At 33.3% G+C, this 22,261-nt stretch overlaps 1 protein-coding gene across 1 annotated transcript in view; it reads right to left on the minus strand.

Moving 5' to 3' along the window:
- LOC149789596 (uncharacterized) overlaps window positions 1–22,261 on the minus strand; it is an 83,075-nt gene that overhangs the window by 27,312 nt on the left and 33,502 nt on the right. Inside the window, exon 4 of the mRNA XM_089973070.1 lies at window positions 2,311–2,559. Within this exon, the coding sequence (XP_089829196.1) occupies window positions 2,311–2,559 (249 nt within the window). The remainder of the gene's footprint in view (window positions 1–2,310; window positions 2,560–22,261) is intronic.

The following is a 22,261-nucleotide window of genomic DNA, read 5'->3' on the forward strand; positions in this document are numbered from 1 at the left end:
CTAACAACGTGAATTTCTCTAAATTGAACCATGTTATGACCTGGGACAGATTCTATTTTGGAAACAGGATGAGAATTTGTTTCTTCAAATCAAAACTAATAGGTCTGAATGTGTCAGACTGTGTAGAGTGGTAGCCTTTGATGGCAACCGATGCCAACTTTTTATCCTTGTAGAGCCAGAGAAAAGGTTCATCCAGTTGAGAGACTGAGAGACTTGAAGAGATATCATTTACTCTGTACCTGTTCCTGAAAACTCGCTACATGCACTCATATTCCTTCCGAGTGAATGGCCTATTCACTCTTGAGATTCTCCACAATCCCAGAAATTCTAAATTCTTTTCTTACAAGGCTGCCCTGTTAACATCCTGGTGTGAAACAACAGACAGTCTCAGTAGTTGCAGAACACCACTGACCATGGTTGTTTGAGAAGATTATGTGTGGTCATAATCTTCTGGTTTATTACTATTGCTATATAAAGTAAATCATTGATGCAGGTCTTGTTCCATCTGAGTGGGGTTATCATAAGTATCTTGTAATTATGACCAATTAAATTCTCTCTTATCCTCAGTACTAAAACCATGGTGGTAGCGGTGGGGTGTAGGGGTAAGCAAAGGCACATAACCTCTCCCAACTGATTGATAGTGCATCCGCTGCCCAAGGTAGTGGGTCAGGAACCGGTAAGACAAAGATTTTCAATTTTGTGGTTAAACCTTGTAACAAAATGGTTTATCACTGGATGCCCTAGAGTGAACAAATCCAAAAGTACCATTCCAAATGAATAGCCTGACAATATCTGGTGAGAACATCAGCCAGGTCATTGAATCTGCCCGGAATGTCTCTGATTTATACATTGATTGGAAGTTGCAAGCACCAAGAAAGAAATTGCTAAATAAGCATGCACAGGTAGGGCTATCTGGTGCCCCATTAATCAAGGAGGGAAGTAATCACTACAAAGTTCTCTAACCTAATCAGACTGACTTCCTGTAAAGTCTGTCTTTTCAGAACTGAAAGGTATTTATGATGGCCTTCATTTAAAAATGGTTGACTTTAAGAGACAGTTTCATCTGCCATATATTATACTGAAGGCCGGTAACAAATGGATTCCCCATACTGGTGTCTATACCTATCATTACTCATGGCTGGGGCTTCTCCAGTGGAATTCCTCTCGTAAAACAGCATGGTTGTGCCAGTGACAAAGGAATGATCATACAAGTAGACAGAAATAAAGGCACCATTGCACCAGAAAAAATATTTGTAACAGGTGCTTATACAAGCATCCCAAAATGATCAAGTACCATTGTCAGACTGTTTAGCGCAAGGACTTGCAAGGAATCTCACTAAATTTGATGTCCTGTTGCAAATACACTCTGCGTTTGATGATCGTTATGAAGCTGACATGAAGGGGATGTAGCTATTTGAGACTGGTAATAAAACTCCATACCCAGGTGGACAAAACAAGGGGATGTGAGGTTAGATTTTCTCAGTTCACAAGAAAACCGAGAAGATTCAAAAGGACTAGGCAATCATTTCTTCCAGTGAGAAGATATGGCATAATTTATATGTTTTATAATGATAGTTCCAGCAATCATGATATCTTGTTACTTTTGCTTGGATAGGACATAATTAAGACCTCACTGGCAAGAAAGACAGATGAATTAAAAGCAAACAAACCTGGAGTTACAGTGTGGTTAACATTTTGATTTATTACAATATTTTATTCAAAACAATTTTTGCTGTTATGTGTACTACACTGTACTGAATAGGACTGATCTCCTGATGCAGAGAACCATTCAAATATCCTTTGATTTCATATCATACATACATTTTAGTCCTGGCTAAATTTGAACCATACTCATGATTTGTTCGACAGCAAGCAGGTAAAAACTAACAACACTGATACAGTTTGTTAAGATTTCTGTATAATCTGAAATCTATGTTGCACATTGTACACACAAGTTGTAGGATACATTTCTATGTGGTATATTTTGCATATTGCACACACAAGTTGTATCATACATTTCTGTGTGGTATATTTTGCATATTGTACACACAAGCTGTATGATACATTTCTATGTGGTATATTTTGCATATTGTACCCACAAATTTTATCATACATTTTTATGTGGTATATTTTGCATTTTGTACACACAAGTTGTAGGATACATTTATATGTGGTATATTTTGCATATTGTACACAAAAGTTGTATCATAGATTTCTATGTGGTATATTTTGCATATTGTACACACAAGTTGTATCATACATTTCTATGTGGCAAAAAGATTATTTGCACAAAATCGTTTTCTCCTATACCTTAATACCAGAGGCTTTGAGATTCATGAGAGATGCTTCCAAGGGAAGCCAATTGGCAGGCACTTCCTGTCCCCAATATGGCTGACCTGAAGCCAATTCAAAAATCCTTTTCTTCAGTTTCTCTAACTCAGGGTCAAACTGGGTGTTATCTATAGGAAAAAAGTCCTCCAAGTGTCGGAATGCTGGTTTATTCTTCAGAATGAAACAAATCTGATCATAATATTTCCCGATCATTTCTCGACGTTTATCCTAAAATGAAGAAAATGGATAATTTAGAGGTGACACATGTTGGGTGCATAACTTTGACATAGCCAAGGGAATATAAAGGTTCCAATATGTCAGAATTTGTGTATAGGATGTGAATACTAAACTGTCTTCAAAGTTTGTCATACAAACAAGTTCATAATGGATCAAACAAGTTCATAATGCACAAAATAAGTTCATAATGCATCAAACATGTTTATAATACATCAAACAAGTTTATGATACATCAGAAAAGTTTATGATGCATCAAACAAGTTCATAATGTATCAAACAAGTTTATAATGCATCAAACAAGTTCATGATGCATCAAACAAGTATACAAAGCATCAAGCAAGTTTATGATGCATCAAACAAGTTCATAATGCATCAAACAAGTTCATAATGCATCAAACAAGTGTATGAAGCATCAAACAAGTTCATGATGCATCAAAAAAGTTCATAATGCATCAAACAAGTTCATGATGCAACAAACAAGTTCATAATGCATCAAACAAGTTCATGATGCATCAAACAAGTTTATGATGCATCAAACAAGTTTATAATATCTCAAATAAGTTCATAATGCATCAAACAACTTCATGATGCATGAACAAGTTCATGATGCAAAAAACAAGTTCATAATACATCAAACAAGTTTATGATGCATCAAACAAGTTCATGATGCATCAAACAAGTGTATGAAGCATAAAACAAGTTCATGATGCATCAAATAAATTTATGATGCATCAAACAAGTGCATGAAGATTTGAACAAGTTCATAGTCCATCAAACAACTTCATGATGCATCAAACAAGTTTATGATACAAAAAACAAGTTTATAATGCATCAAACAAGTTCATGATACAAAAAACAAGTTCATGATGCATCAAACAAGTTCATGATGCAAAAACAAGTTCATAATACATCAAACAAGTTTATGATGCATCAAACAAGTTCATGATGCATCAAACAAGTTCATGATAAAAAAGAAAGTTCATGATGCATCAAACAAGTTCATGATACATCAAACAAGTTCATAATACATCAAACAAGTTTATGATGCATAAAACAAGTTTATGATGCATCAAACAAGTTCATGATGCATCAAACAAGTGTATGAAGCAAGTTCATGATGAATCAAACAAGTTCATGATACAAAAAACAAGTTCATGATGCATCAAACAAGTTCATGATGCAACAAACAAGTTCATAATACATCAAACAAGTTTATGATGCATAAACAAGTTCATGATGCATCAAACAAGTTTATAATATCTCAAATAAGTTCATAATGCATCAAACAACTTCATGATGCATCAAACAAGTTCATGATATAAAAAACAAGCTCATGATGCATCAAACAAGTTCATGATGCAAAAACAAGTTCATAATACATCAAACAAGTTTATGATGCAACAAAACAAGTTTATAATATCTCAAATAAGTTCATAAGGCATCAAACAAGTTCATGATGCATCAAACAAATTCTTGATGCATCAAACAAGTTTATGATGTATCAAACAAGTTTACGATGCATCAAACAAGTCCATGATGCAAAAAACAAGTTCATAAAACATCAAACAAATTTATGATGCATCAAACAAGTTCATGATGCATCAAAAAAGTTTATGATGCATCAAACAAGTTTATAATATCTCAAATAAGTGCATAATGCATCAAATAATTTCATGATGCAACAAACAAGTTCATGATGCATCAAACACGTTTATGATGCATCAAACAAGTGTATGAAGCATCAAACAAGTTCATAATGCATCAAACAAGTTCAGGATGCAACAAACAAGTTTACGATGCATCAAACAAATTTATAATATCTCAAATAAGTTCATAATGCATCAAACAACTTCATGATGCATCAAACAAGTTCATGATAAGAAAACAAGTTCATGATGCATCAAACAAGTTCATGATGCAAAACAAGTTCATAATACAGCAAACAAGTTTATGATGCATCAAACAAGTTTATGATGCAACAAAAAAGTTTATAATATCTCAAATAAGTTCATAATGCATCAAAACAATTTCATGATGCATCAAACAAGTTCATGATGCATCAAAAATGTTTATGATGCATCAAACAAGTTCATGATCCATCAACAAGTCTATGAAGCATCAAACAAGTTCATAGTGCATCAAACAAGTTCATGATGCATCAAAAAAGTTCATAATGCATCAAACAAGTTCATGATGCATCAAACAAGTTTATGACGCATCAAACAAGTTCATGATGCAAGAAACAAGTTCATAATACATCAAACAAGATTATGATGCATCAAACAAGTTCATGATGCATCAAAACAAGTCTATGAAGCATCAAAAAAGTTCATAGTGCATCAAGCAAATTCATGATGCATCAAAAAAGTTCATAATGCATCAAGCAAGTTTATGATGCATCAAACAAGTTCATAATGCATCAAACAAGTTCATGATGCAAAAAACAAATTCATAATGCATCAAACAAGTTCATGATGCATCAAGCAAGTTTACGATGCATCAAACAAGTTTATAATATCTCAAAAAAGTTCATAATGCATCAAACAACTTCATGATGCATCAAACAAGTTCATGATAAAAAACAAGTTCATGATGCATCACAAAAGTTCATGATGCATCAAACAAGTTCATGATGCATAAACAAGTTCATGATGCATCAAACAAGTTCATGATGCATAAACAAGTTCATGATGCAATAAGTTCATGATGCAACAAGTTCATGATGCATCAAACAAGTTTATGATGCATTAAGCAAGTTCATGATGCATCAAACAAGTTTGTAATGCATCAAACAAGTTCATGATGCATCAAACAAGTTCATGATGCAACAAGTTCATGATGCATAAACAAGTTTATGATGAATCAAACAAGTTCACAATGCATAAACAAGTTCATGGTGCATCAAACAAGTTCATGATGCAAAAACAAGTTCATAATACATCAAACAAGTTTATGACGCATCAAACAAGTTTATGATGGAACAAACAAGTTGATAATATCTCAAATAAGTTCATAATGCATCAAACAACTTCATGATGCATCAAACAAGTTCATGATGCATCAAACAAGTTTATGATGCTTCAAACAAGTTCATGATGCATCAAACAAGTCTATGAAGCATCAAACAAGTTCACAGTGCATCAAACAAGTTCATGATGCATCACAAAAGTTCATAATGCATCAAACAAGTTCAAGATGCATCAAAAAAGTTTACGATGCATCAAACAAGTTTATGGTGCAAAAAAAAGTTCATAATACATCAAACAAGTTTATGATGCATCAAACAAGTTCATGATGCATCAAACAAGTCTATGAAGCATCAAACAAGTTCATAGTGCATCAAACAAGTTCATGATGCATCAAAAAAGTTCATAATGCATCAAACAAGTTCATGATGCATCAAACAAGTTTACGATGCATCAAACAAGTTCATGATGCAAAAAACAAGTTCATAATACATCATACAAGTTTATGATGCATCAAACAAGTTCATAGTGCATCAAAAAAGTTCATGATGCATCAAAAAAGTTCAAAATGCATCAAACAAGTTGATGATGCATCAAACAAGTTCATAATGCATCAAACAAGTTCATGATGCAAAAAACAAGTTCATAATGCATCAAACAAGTTCATGATGCATCAAACAAGTTCATAATGCATCAAACAAGTTTATGATGCATCAAACAAGTTCATAATGCATCAAACAAGTTCATAATGCATCAAACAAGTTCATAATGCATCAAACAAGTTCATAATGCATCAAACAAGTTCATGATGCAACAAGTTCATGATGCATCAAACAAGTTCATAATGCATCAAACAATTTCATAATACATCAAACAAGTTCATGATGCAACAAGTTCATGATGCATCAAACAAGTTCATGATGCAACAAACAAGTTCATAATACATCAAACAAGCTTATGATACATAAACAAGTTTATGATGCATAAAACAAGTTCATGATACAAAAAACAAGTTTATGATGCATCAACCAAGTTCATGATGAATCAAACAAGCACATGATGCAACAAACAGGTTCATAATACAACAAACAAGTTTATGATGCATCAAACAAGTTCATGATGCATCAAACAAGTTCATAATACAATAATACATCCAACAAGTTTATGATGCATCAAACAAGTTTATGATGCATAAAACAAGTTCATCATACAAAAAACAAGTTCATGATGCATCAAACAAGTTCATGATACAACAAACAAGTTCATAATGCATCAAAACTAACATGATGCATCAAACAAGTCCATAATGGATCAAACAAGTTCATAATGCATAAAAAAGTTTTGAATAGATCAAACAAGTTTGTAATGCATCAAACAAGTTTGTAATGCATCAAACAAGTTTGTAATGCATCAAACAAGTTCCTAATGCACGAAACAAGTTCATGATGCAAAAACAAGTTCATGATGCATCAAATAAGTTCATGATGCATAAAGCAAGTTCATTATGCATCAAACAAGTCCATAATGCATCAAACAAGTTCATAATGCATAAAAAAGTTTAGAATAGATCAAACAAATTTGTAATGCATCAGACAAGCTTGTAATGCATCAAACAAGTTCCTAATGCATGAAGAAAGTTCACGATGCATCAAACAATTTTATAATGCATTAAACAAGTTCATAATGCATCAAACAAGTTTATAATGCATCAAACAATTTCATGATGCAACAAGTTCATGATGCATCAAACAAGTTCATGATGCATCAAACAAGTTCATAATGCATTAAACAAGTTCATGATACATCAAACAAGTTAATTATGCATCAAAGGAGCTCATAATGCATCAAACAAGTTCATGATGCATCAAACAAGTTCATGATGCAACAAGTTCATGATGCATAAACAAGTCCATAATGCAACAAACAAGTTCATGATCCATCAACAAGTCTATGAAGCATCAAACAAGTTTATAGTGCATCAAACAAGTTCATGATGCATCAAAAAAGTTCATAATGCATCAAACAAGTTCATGATGCATCAAACAAGTTTATGACGCATCAAACAAGTTCATGATGCAAGAAACAAGTTCATAATACATCAAACATGATAAAACAAGTTCATGATGCAACAAGTTCATGATGCATAAAAAAGTTCATGATGAACCAAACAAGTTCATAATGCAAAAAACAAGTTCATCACGCATCAAACAAGTTCAAGATGTATCAAACAAGTTCATGATGCATCAAACAAATTCATGATGCAACATTTTCATTATGCAACAAGTTCATGATGCATCAAACAAGTTTATGATCCATCAAACAAGTTCATGATGCATCAGATAAGTTCATGAAGCATCAAACAAGTTCATGATGCAACAAGTTCATGATGCATCAAACAAGTTCATGATGCATCAAGCAAGTTCATCAAGCATAAGCATGTTCATGATGCATGAAACGAGTTCATGATGCACCAAACAAGTTCATGATGCAACAAGTTCATGAGGCATAAACAAGTTCATGAGGCAAAAAGTTCATGATGCAACAAGTTCATGATGCATCAAACAAGTTCATGATGCAACAACTTCATGATGCATAAACAAGTTCATGATGAAACAAGTTCATGATGCATCAAACAAGTTCATAATGCAACAAGTTCATGATGCAACAAGTTAATGATGCATCAAACAAGTTTATAATGCAACAAGTTCATGAGGTAACAAGTTCATGATGCATAAACAAGCTCATGATGCAACAAGTTCATGATGCATCAAACAAGATCATAATCCAGCAAGTTCATGATGCATAAACAAGTTCATGATGCAACAAGTTCATGATGCATAAACAAGTTCATGATGCAACAAGTTCATGATGCATAAACAAGTTCATGATGCAATAAGTTCATGATGCAAAATGTTCATGATGCATCAAACAAGTTTATGATGCATTAAGCAAGTTCATGATGCATCAAACAAGTTTGTAATGCATCAAACAAGTTCATGATGCAACAAGTTCATGATGCATAAACAAGTTTATGATGCATCAAACAAGTTCATGATGCATAAACAAGTTCATGATGAACCAAACAAGTTCATAATGCAAAAAACAAGTTCATCACGCATCAAACAAGTTCAAGATGTATCAAACAAGTTCATGATGCATCAAACAAATTCATGATGCAACATTTTCATTATGCAACAAGTTCATGATGCATCAAACAAGTTTATGATACATCAAACAAGTTCATGATGCATCAAACAAGTTTATGATCCATCAAACAAGTTCATGATGCATCAGATAAGTTCATGAAGCATCAAACAAGTTCATGATGCAACATGTTCATGATGCATCAAACAAGTTCATGATGCATCAAGCAAGTTCATCAAGCATAAGCATGTTCATGATGCATCAAAACGAGTTCATGATGCACCAAACAAGTTCATGATGCAACAAGTTCATGATGCATAAACAAGTTCATGAGGCAAAAAGTTCATGATGCAACAAGTTCATGATGCATCAAACAAGTTCATGATGCAACAACTTCATGATGCATAAACAAGTTCATGATGAAACAAGTTCATGATGCATCAAACAAGTTCATAATGCAACAAGTTCATGATGCAACAAGTTAATGATGCATCAAACAAGTTTATAATGCAACAAGTTCATGAGGTAACAAGTTCATGATGCATAAACAAGTTCATGATGCAACAAGTTCATGATGCATCAAACAAGATCATAATCCAGCAAGTTCATGATGCATAAACAAGTTCATGATGCAACAAGTTCATGATGCATAAACAAGTTCATGATGCATCAAACAAGTTCATAATGCAACAAGTTCATGATGCATAAACAAGTTCATGATGCAACAAGTTCATGATGCATCAAACAAGTTCATGATGCAACAACTTCATGATGCATAAACAAGTTCATGATGAAACAAGTTCATGATGCATCAAACAAGTTCATAATGCAACAAGTTCATGATGCAACAAGTTAATGATGCATCAAACAAGTTTATAATGCAACAAGTTCATGAGGTAACAAGTTCATGATGCATAAACAAGTTCATGATGCAACAAGTTCATGATGCATCAAACAAGATCATAATCCAGCAAGTTCATGATGCATAAACAAGTTCATGATGCAACAAGTTCATGATGCATAAACAAGTTCATGATGCATCAAACAAGTTCATAATGCAACAAGTTCATGATGCATAAACAAGTTCATGATGCAACAAGTTCATGATGCATAAAAAAGTTCATGATGAACCAAACAAGTTCATAATGCAAAAAACAAGTTCATCACGCATCAAACAAGTTCAAGATGTATCAAACAAGTTCATGATGCATCAAACAAATTCATGATGCAACATTTTCATTATGCAACAAGTTCATGATGCATCAAACAAGTTTATGATCCATCAAACAAGTTCATGATGCATCAGATAAGTTCATGAAGCATCAAACAAGTTCATGATGCAACAAGTTCATGATGCATCAAACAAGTTCATGATGCATCAAGCAAGTTCATCAAGCATAAGCATGTTCATGATGCATGAAACGAGTTCATGATGCACCAAACAAGTTCATGATGCAACAAGTTCATGAGGCATAAACAAGTTCATGAGGCAAAAAGTTCATGATGCAACAAGTTCATGATGCATCAAACAAGTTCATGATGCAACAACTTCATGATGCATAAACAAGTTCATGATGAAACAAGTTCATGATGCATCAAACAAGTTCATAATGCAACAAGTTCATGATGCAACAAGTTAATGATGCATCAAACAAGTTTATAATGCAACAAGTTCATGAGGTAACAAGTTCATGATGCATAAACAAGTTCATGATGCAACAAGTTCATGATGCATCAAACAAGATCATAATCCAGCAAGTTCATGATGCATAAACAAGTTCATGATGCAACAAGTTCATGATGCATAAACAAGTTCATGATGCAACAAGTTCATGATGCATAAACAAGTTCATGATGCAATAAGTTCATGATGCAAAATGTTCATGATGCATCAAACAAGTTTATGATGCATTAAGCAAGTTCATGATGCATCAAACAAGTTTGTAATGCATCAAACAAGTTCATGATGCATCAAACAAGTTCATGATGCAACAAGTTCATGATGCATAAACAAGTTTATGATGCATCAAACAAGTTCATGATGCATAAACAAGTTCATGATGAACCAAACAAGTTCATAATGCAAAAAACAAGTTCATCACGCATCAAACAAGTTCAAGATGTATCAAACAAGTTCATGATGCATCAAACAAATTCATGATGCAACATTTTCATTATGCAACAAGTTCATGATGCATCAAACAAGTTTATGATACATCAAACAAGTTCATGATGCATCAAACAAGTTTATGATCCATCAAACAAGTTCATGATGCATCAGATAAGTTCATGAAGCATCAAACAAGTTCATGATGCAACATGTTCATGATGCATCAAACAAGTTCATGATGCATCAAGCAAGTTCATCAAGCATAAGCATGTTCATGATGCATCAAACGAGTTCATGATGCACCAAACAAGTTCATGATGCAACAAGTTCATGATGCATAAACAAGTTCATGAGGCAAAAAGTTCATGATGCAACAAGTTCATGATGCATCAAACAAGTTCATGATGCAACAACTTCATGATGCATAAACAAGTTCATGATGAAACAAGTTCATGATGCATCAAACAAGTTCATAATGCAACAAGTTCATGATGCAACAAGTTAATGATGCATCAAACAAGTTTATAATGCAACAAGTTCATGAGGTAACAAGTTCATGATGCATAAACAAGTTCATGATGCAACAAGTTCATGATGCATCAAACAAGATCATAATCCAGCAAGTTCATGATGCATAAACAAGTTCATGATGCAACAAGTTCATGATGCATAAACAAGTTCATGATGCATCAAACAAGTTCATAATGCAACAAGTTCATGATGCATAAACAAGTTCATGATGCAACAAGTTCATGATGCATCAAACAAGTTCATGATGCAACAACTTCATGATGCATAAACAAGTTCATGATGAAACAAGTTCATGATGCATCAAACAAGTTCATAATGCAACAAGTTCATGATGCAACAAGTTAATGATGCATCAAACAAGTTTATAATGCAACAAGTTCATGAGGTAACAAGTTCATGATGCATAAACAAGTTCATGATGCAACAAGTTCATGATGCATCAAACAAGATCATAATCCAGCAAGTTCATGATGCATAAACAAGTTCATGATGCAACAAGTTCATGATGCATAAACAAGTTCATGATGCATCAAACAAGTTCATAATGCAACAAGTTCATGATGCATAAACAAGTTCATGATGCAACAAGTTCATGATGCATAAAAAAGTTCATGATGAACCAAACAAGTTCATAATGCAAAAAACAAGTTCATCACGCATCAAACAAGTTCAAGATGTATCAAACAAGTTCATGATGCATCAAACAAATTCATGATGCAACATTTTCATTATGCAACAAGTTCATGATGCATCAAACAAGTTTATGATCCATCAAACAAGTTCATGATGCATCAGATAAGTTCATGAAGCATCAAACAAGTTCATGATGCAACAAGTTCATGATGCATCAAACAAGTTCATGATGCATCAAGCAAGTTCATCAAGCATAAGCATGTTCATGATGCATGAAACGAGTTCATGATGCACCAAACAAGTTCATGATGCAACAAGTTCATGAGGCATAAACAAGTTCATGAGGCAAAAAGTTCATGATGCAACAAGTTCATGATGCATCAAACAAGTTCATGATGCAACAACTTCATGATGCATAAACAAGTTCATGATGAAACAAGTTCATGATGCATCAAACAAGTTCATAATGCAACAAGTTCATGATGCAACAAGTTAATGATGCATCAAACAAGTTTATAATGCAACAAGTTCATGAGGTAACAAGTTCATGATGCATAAACAAGTTCATGATGCAACAAGTTCATGATGCATCAAACAAGATCATAATCCAGCAAGTTCATGATGCATAAACAAGTTCATGATGCAACAAGTTCATGATGCATAAACAAGTTCATGATGCATCAAACAAGTTCATAATGCAACAAGTTCATGATGCATAAACAAGTTCATGATGCAACAAGTTCATGATGCATCAAACAAGTTCATGATGCAACAACTTCATGATGCATAAACAAGTTCATGATGAAACAAGTTCATGATGCATCAAACAAGTTCATAATGCAACAAGTTCATGATGCAACAAGTTAATGATGCATCAAACAAGTTTATAATGCAACAAGTTCATGAGGTAACAAGTTCATGATGCATAAACAAGTTCATGATGCAACAAGTTCATGATGCATCAAACAAGATCATAATCCAGCAAGTTCATGATGCATAAACAAGTTCATGATGCAACAAGTTCATGATGCATAAACAAGTTCATGATGCATCAAACAAGTTCATAATGCAACAAGTTCATGATGCATAAACAAGTTCATGATGCAACAAGTTCATGATGCATAAAAAAGTTCATGATGAACCAAACAAGTTCATAATGCAAAAAACAAGTTCATCACGCATCAAACAAGTTCAAGATGTATCAAACAAGTTCATGATGCATCAAACAAATTCATGATGCAACATTTTCATTATGCAACAAGTTCATGACGCATCAAACAAGTTTATGATCCATCAAACAAGTTCATGATGCATCAGATAAGTTCATGAAGCATCAAACAAGTTCATGATGCAACAAGTTCATGATGCATCAAACAAGTTCATGATGCATCAAGCAAGTTCATCAAGCATAAGCATGTTCATGATGCATGAAACGAGTTCATGATGCACCAAACAAGTTCATGATGCAACAAGTTCATGAGGCATAAACAAGTTCATGAGGCAAAAAGTTCATGATGCAACAAGTTCATGATGCATCAAACAAGTTCATGATGCAACAACTTCATGATGCATAAACAAGTTCATGATGAAACAAGTTCATGATGCATCAAACAAGTTCATAATGCAACAAGTTCATGATGCAACAAGTTAATGATGCATCAAACAAGTTTATAATGCAACAAGTTCATGAGGTAACAAGTTCATGATGCATAAACAAGTTCATGATGCAACAAGTTCATGATGCATCAAACAAGATCATAATCCAGCAAGTTCATGATGCATAAACAAGTTCATGATGCAACAAGTTCATGATGCATAAACAAGTTCATGATGCAACAAGTTCATGATGCATAAACAAGTTCATGATGCAATAAGTTCATGATGCAAAATGTTCATGATGCATCAAACAAGTTTATGATGCATTAAGCAAGTTCATGATGCATCAAACAAGTTTGTAATGCATCAAACAAGTTCATGATGCATCAAACAAGTTCATGATGCAACAAGTTCATGATGCATAAACAAGTTTATGATGCATCAAACAAGTTCATGATGCATAAACAAGTTCATGATGAACCAAACAAGTTCATAATGCAAAAAACAAGTTCATCACGCATCAAACAAGTTCAAGATGTATCAAACAAGTTCATGATGCATCAAACAAATTCATGATGCAACATTTTCATTATGCAACAAGTTCATGATGCATCAAACAAGTTTATGATACATCAAACAAGTTCATGATGCATCAAACAAGTTTATGATCCATCAAACAAGTTCATGATGCATCAGATAAGTTCATGAAGCATCAAACAAGTTCATGATGCAACATGTTCATGATGCATCAAACAAGTTCATGATGCATCAAGCAAGTTCATCAAGCATAAGCATGTTCATGATGCATGAAACGAGTTCATGATGCACCAAACAAGTTCATGATGCAACAAGTTCATGATGCATAAACAAGTTCATGAGGCAAAAAGTTCATGATGCAACAAGTTCATGATGCATCAAACAAGTTCATGATGCAACAACTTCATGATGCATAAACAAGTTCATGATGAAACAAGTTCATGATGCATCAAACAAGTTCATAATGCAACAAGTTCATGATGCAACAAGTTAATGATGCATCAAACAAGTTTATAATGCAACAAGTTCATGAGGTAACAAGTTCATGATGCATAAACAAGTTCATGATGCAACAAGTTCATGATGCATCAAACAAGATCATAATCCAGCAAGTTCATGATGCATAAACAAGTTCATGATGCAACAAGTTCATGATGCATAAACAAGTTCATGATGCATCAAACAAGTTCATAATGCAACAAGTTCATGATGCATAAACAAGTTCATGATGCAACAAGTTCATGATGCATCAAACAAGTTCATGATGCAACAACTTCATGATGCATAAACAAGTTCATGATGAAACAAGTTCATGATGCATCAAACAAGTTCATAATGCAACAAGTTCATGATGCAACAAGTTAATGATGCATCAAACAAGTTTATAATGCAACAAGTTCATGAGGTAACAAGTTCATGATGCATAAACAAGTTCATGATGCAACAAGTTCATGATGCATCAAACAAGATCATAATCCAGCAAGTTCATGATGCATAAACAAGTTCATGATGCAACAAGTTCATGATGCATAAACAAGTTCATGATGCATCAAACAAGTTCATAATGCAACAAGTTCATGATGCATAAACAAGTTCATGATGCAACAAGTTCATGATGCATAAAAAAGTTCATGATGAACCAAACAAGTTCATAATGCAAAAAACAAGTTCATCACGCATCAAACAAGTTCAAGATGTATCAAACAAGTTCATGATGCATCAAACAAATTCATGATGCAACATTTTCATTATGCAACAAGTTCATGATGCATCAAACAAGTTTATGATCCATCAAACAAGTTCATGATGCATCAGATAAGTTCATGAAGCATCAAACAAGTTCATGATGCAACAAGTTCATGATGCATCAAACAAGTTCATGATGCATCAAGCAAGTTCATCAAGCATAAGCATGTTCATGATGCATGAAACGAGTTCATGATGCACCAAACAAGTTCATGATGCAACAAGTTCATGAGGCATAAACAAGTTCATGAGGCAAAAAGTTCATGATGCAACAAGTTCATGATGCATCAAACAAGTTCATGATGCAACAACTTCATGATGCATAAACAAGTTCATGATGAAACAAGTTCATGATGCATCAAACAAGTTCATAATGCAACAAGTTCATGATGCAACAAGTTAATGATGCATCAAACAAGTTTATAATGCAACAAGTTCATGAGGTAACAAGTTCATGATGCATAAACAAGTTCATGATGCAACAAGTTCATGATGCATCAAACAAGATCACAATCCAGCAAGTTCATGATGCATAAACAAGTTCATGATGCAACAAGTTCATGATGCATAAACAAGTTCATGATGCAACAAGTTCATGATGCATAAACAAGTTCATGATGCAATAAGTTCATGATGCAAAATGTTCATGATGCATCAAACAAGTTTATGATGCATTAAGCAAGTTCATGATGCATCAAACAAGTTTGTAATGCATCAAACAAGTTCATGATGCATCAAACAAGTTCATGATGCAACAAGTTCATGATGCATAAACAAGTTTATGATGCATCAAACAAGTTCATGATGCATAAACAAGTTCATGATGAACCAAACAAGTTCATAATGCAAAAAACAAGTTCATCACGCATCAAACAAGTTCAAGATGTATCAAACAAGTTCATGATGCATCAAACAAATTCATGATGCAACATTTTCATTATGCAACAAGTTCATGATGCATCAAACAAGTTTATGATACATCAAACAAGTTCATGATGCATCAAACAAGTTTATGATCCATCAAACAAGTTCATGATGCATCAGATAAGTTCATGAAGCATCAAACAAGTTCATGATGCAACATGTTCATGATGCATCAAACAAGTTCATGATGCATCAAGCAAGTTCATCAAGCATAAGCATGTTCATGATGCATCAAACGAGTTCATGATGCACCAAACAAGTTCATGATGCAACAAGTTCATGATGCATAAACAAGTTCATGAGGCAAAAAGTTCATGATGCAACAAGTTCATGATGCATCAAACAAGTTCATGATGCAACAACTTCATGATGCATAAACAAGTTCATGATGAAACAAGTTCATGATGCATCAAACAAGTTCATAATGCAACAAGTTCATGATGCAACAAGTTAATGATGCATCAAACAAGTTTATAATGCAACAAGTTCATGAGGTAACAAGTTCATGATGCATAAACAAGTTCATGATGCAACAAGTTCATGATGCATCAAACAAGATCATAATCCAGCAAGTTCATGATGCATAAACAAGTTCATGATGCAACAAGTTCATGATGCATAAACAAGTTCATGATGCATCAAACAAGTTCATAATGCAACAAGTTCATGATGCATAAACAAGTTCATGATGCAACAAGTTCATGATGCATCAAACAAGTTCATGATGCAACAACTTCATGATGCATAAACAAGTTCATGATGAAACAAGTTCATGATGCATCAAACAAGTTCATAATGCAACAAGTTCATGATGCAACAAGTTAATGATGCATCAAACAAGTTTATAATGCAACAAGTTCATGAGGTAACAAGTTCATGATGCATAAACAAGTTCATGATGCAACAAGTTCATGATGCATCAAACAAGATCATAATCCAGCAAGTTCATGATGCATAAACAAGTTCATGATGCAACAAGTTCATGATGCATAAACAAGTTCATGATGCATCAAACAAGTTCATAATGCAACAAGTTCATGATGCATAAACAAGTTCATGATGCAACAAGTTCATGATGCATAAACAAGTTCATGATGCAATAAGTTCATGATGCAAAAAGTTCATGATGCATCAAACAAGTTTATGATGCATTAAGCAAGTTCATGATGCATCAAACAAGTTTGTAATGCATCAAACAAGTTCATGATGCATCAAACAAGTTCATGATGCAACAAGTTCATGATGCATAAACAAGTTTATGATGCATCAAACAAGTTCATGATGCATAAACAAGTTCATGATGCAACAATTTCATGATGTGACAAACAAGTTCATGATGCATCAAACAAGTTCATGATGCAATATGATCATGATGCATAAAAAACAAGTTGATGATGCAACAAGTTCATGATTCATCAAACAAGTTTATGATGCATCAAAGAAGTTCATGATGTAACAAGTTCATGATGCATCAAACAAGTTTATGATGCAACAAGTTTTTGATGCATCAAAGAAGTTTATGATGCATCAAACAAGTTCATGATGCAACAGGTTCATGATGCATAAACAAGTTCATGATGTAACAAGTTCATGATGCATCAAAAAAGTTCATGATGCAACAAGTTCATGATGCATCAAACAAGTTCATAATGCAACAATTTCATGATGCAATAAGTTCATGATGCATAAACAAGTTCATGATGCAATAAGTTCATGATGCATCAAACAAGTTCATAATGCAATAGGTTAATGATGCATAAACAAGTTCATGATGCATAAACAAGTTCATAATGCAACAAGTTCACGATGCAACAAGTTCATGATGCATCAAACAAGTTTATGATGCATCAAACAAGTTTATGATGCAACAAGTTCATGATTCATCAAACAAGTTCATGATGCATCAAACAAGTTCATGATGCAACAAGTTCATGATGCATAAACAAGTTCATGATGCAACAATTCATGATGCATCAAACAAGTTCATAATGCAACAAGTTCATGATGCAACAAGTTAATGATGCATCAAACAAGTTCATAATGCAATAAGTTCATGATGTAACAAGTTCATGATGCATAAACAAGTTCATAATGCAACAAGTTCATGATGCATCAAACAAGATCATAATCCAACAAGTTCATGATGCATCAAACAAGTTCATAATGCAACAAGTTCATGACGCAACAAGTTCATGATGCATAAACAAGTTCATAATCAACAAGTTCATGATGCATCAAACAAGTTCATAATGCAACAAGTTCATGATGCAACAAGTTCATGATGCATAAACAAGTTCATGATGCAACAAGTTCATGATGCATCAAACAAGTTCATAATGCAGCAAGTTCATGATGCATCAAACAAGTTCATGATGCATGAAACAAGTTCATGATACAAGAAGTTCATGATGCAGCGAACAATTTCATGATGCAACAAGTTCAAGATACAACAAGTTCATAATGCATCAAACAAGTTCATGATGCATCAAATAAGTTCATGATGCAAAAAGTTCATGACACATCAAACAAGTTCATGATGCAAAAAGTTCATGATGCATCAAACAAGTTCATGATGGAAAAAACAAGTTTATGATGCAACAAACAAGTTCATGATGCAACAAGATTGTGATGCATCAAACAAGTTCATGATGCCACAAGTTCATGATACAACAAACAGGTTCATGATGCAACAGGTTCATGATGCATCAAACAAGTTCATGATGCACAAAGTTCATGACACATCAAACAAGTTCATGATGCAAAACGTTCATGATGCATCAAACAAGTTCATGATGCAAAAAACAAGTTTATGATGCAACAAATAAGTTCATGATGCAACAAGATCATGATGCATCAAACAAATTCATGATGCCACAAGTTCATGATGCATCAAACAAGTTCATGATGCAAAATGTTCATGATGCAACAAGTTCATGATCCATCAAACAAGTTCATGATGCATCAAACAAGTTCATGATGCATAAACAAGTTCATAATGCATAAAAAAATCAGAATAGATCAAACAAGTTTGTAATGCATCAAACAAATTCCTAATGCATCAACCAAATTGCTAATGCATCAAACATGTTTGTAATGCATAAAACAAATTCCTAATGCATCAAACAAGTTCATAATGCATCAAACAAGTTTACGATGCATCAAGCAAGTTTATAATGCATCAAACAAGTTCATAATGCATCAAACAAGTTTGTAATGCATTAAACAAGTTCATAATGCATAAAAAGGTTTAGAATAGATCAAACAAGTTTGTAATGCATAAAACAAGTTCCTTATGCATCAAACAAGTTCATGATGCATCAAACAAGTTTATGATGCATCAAACAATTTCATGATGCATCAAACAAGTTTATGATGCATCAAACAAGTTCATGATGCATCAAACAAGTTCATGATGCATCAAACAAGTTTATGATGCATCAAACAATTTCATGATGCATCAAACAAGTTTATGATGCATCAAACAATTTCATGATGCATCAAACAAATTTATGATGCATAAAACAAGTTCCTAATGCATCAAACAAGTTCCTAATGCATCAAACAAGTTTGTAATGCATCAAACTAGTTCCTAATGCATCAAACAAGTTCCTAATGCATCAAACAAGTTTGTAATGCATCAAACTAGTTCCTAATGCATCAAACAAGTTCCTAATGCATCAAACAAGTTTGTAATGCATCAAACTAGTTCCTAATGCATCAAACAAGTTCCTAATGCATCAAACTAGTTCCTAATGCATCAAACTAGTTCCTAATGCATCAAACTAGTTCCTAATGCATCAAACAAGTTTGTAATGCATCAAACTAGTTCCTAATGCATCAAACTAGTTCCTAATGTATCAAACTAGTTCCTAATGCATCAAACTAGTTCCTAATGTATCAAACTAGTTCCTAATGCATACAAAATTTATAATGCAACATACAGGCACTTTAAGTTACTACCTCTTCCACTTCATTTAATAGAAAATCATAAGAAATGTAATCTTAAGTGGAGATGTACCTTAACTTAATTGAACTACTAACATATAATGAAGTAACTGAGAGCACAAGTCCATAGCAATCAAAAGTGTGTATGCCTGTGTTATAACACTCACTCCATGTCTAGAATGGAGAAGTGTAATACAGTCCATTAATACATGTACACAAGTACAAATGTAATGTCACTGAATTTGTCCTATACAGCTAAACCTAGAAATATGAACATTGGTCAGTAATGGTCCTTTGAGTGTAAATTTAAACACCTTTATAAGAATCTTGTTCTCATCCCATGTGCTAGTACCTGTCAGCATGGCAAGCCTGGATCATGCCCCAAAATCTTTTCCCTAACCCACCCCAACCCATCCCCTGGAATTTAGCCTCTGGGTCATAGCACAGAGACTGTTGAGGTCTTGGCCAGTAACCTATATGATATTATATAAACAAAGACAAACAACTACAATACATGAAAAGACAAATATTGATATGCAACTAACAATGTCTCCTTGGTCTATCCTGAGCAGCCATTGTCTTGGCAATGATGAGTTTCTAATTTGAAGATGTGCTCAATATTGTTTGATGATTGAGTATGCGTTTTACAAGCACAGAGCTCTGGCTTGCATAAACTATACTATATATCAAACTGACAAAGAATATTATAAGGCATAATATGTCAAACAAATACATTCAATACAAGTTAAAAAGTGACAAAAATATTCCAAACTCAGTGTATTTTGTATATATTCATTGTATGACAGTATTTGTTTCCTGATTGTGAAGCATGAATCTGCTATTTGAAATAAACTAAATGCATAATCCAACCTTCTTATGCAAATTTTACCTGTAATATTTAATGTTATACACATCTTTCAAATATTTTATTGTTACATTTTAATATCATAGCTTACTAAAACTGAGGCACACATGCACATGACATTGCTAATCTGATGGACAGGTACCTAATAACCAAATGCCATAGCAGTTATCATTGCTAATCTTGTTGATACATACATAATAACAAAATGCCATAGCAATTGACATTGCTAATCTTGTTGATATGTACCTAATAACCAAATGTCACAGCAGTTGACATTGCTTATCTTGTTTATATTTACCTAATAATCAAATGCCATAGCAGCTGTCATTGCTGTCTTGTTGATATGTGCCATATAACCAAATGCCACAGGTGGCGCTCTACAGTTTCGTATTTTGCATCAACATCTTGATGCTTAACATCAATATGAATGTACCATTTTATTCAGAACATCATACATAATTATATGAAAATACAAAAAAAGAATTGCAAACATTTTTATATTTGCTTTAAGGTGGCACTCTAGTTTCGTATTTTGCATAGGTTAGGATTTTAAAGAAAAAGAATTTCTCCAGCTTTCCTCACTGGTCATACTGGCTATTTAAAAAAGACCTTGTATATCTTAGGTTTAATTCAAAGAACCTTTAATTCCCTTTATTTTGGTGTATGATTGATGGGTATACTATGGGTTACATCTTGGCCTTACTTCAGATGTACATCTTTCAAAAAAGTGCTAGCTCTACTTGGTCATTTTCACTTACTGAACTTCAGAGGTAAATTGTATAAAAAAAGAGCCGATAACTTTTTTTTACATTTTATATATTTATTAATTCATTCATTGCACTTTCAGATGCTTGTATTGTCTAGTCTGGCAAAATTCATTTTCCTTATTTAATAGCTGCTATGTATAGTGTACTTTAGACTAAGTCAAGCTGATTTTTTAACACAAGGGAGCAGCCATTTTAGTTAGCAGTGTGCTTAAATCATGTAAAATTTCCAAAAGTACAATATCCAAAGAAATATCATCCACATTACATTAATGTAGCATAGAGGTATGCCAGCATTCTCTCCATTGTGCATGTTTTAAATGCGAACTAATTCACCTTACATATGTCACTCTCTCAAAAGTACATATTAACTGGTGAGCGCCCCCACAACAACTGACTGATAATCTGGCTGACATGTACCTAATAACCAAAT

This window comes from Sinohyriopsis cumingii, chromosome 10 (genome assembly GCF_028554795.1).
Source record: "Sinohyriopsis cumingii isolate HCF-2022 chromosome 10, ASM2855479v2, whole genome shotgun sequence".
NCBI classification, from domain to species: domain Eukaryota; kingdom Metazoa; phylum Mollusca; class Bivalvia; order Unionida; family Unionidae; genus Sinohyriopsis; species Sinohyriopsis cumingii.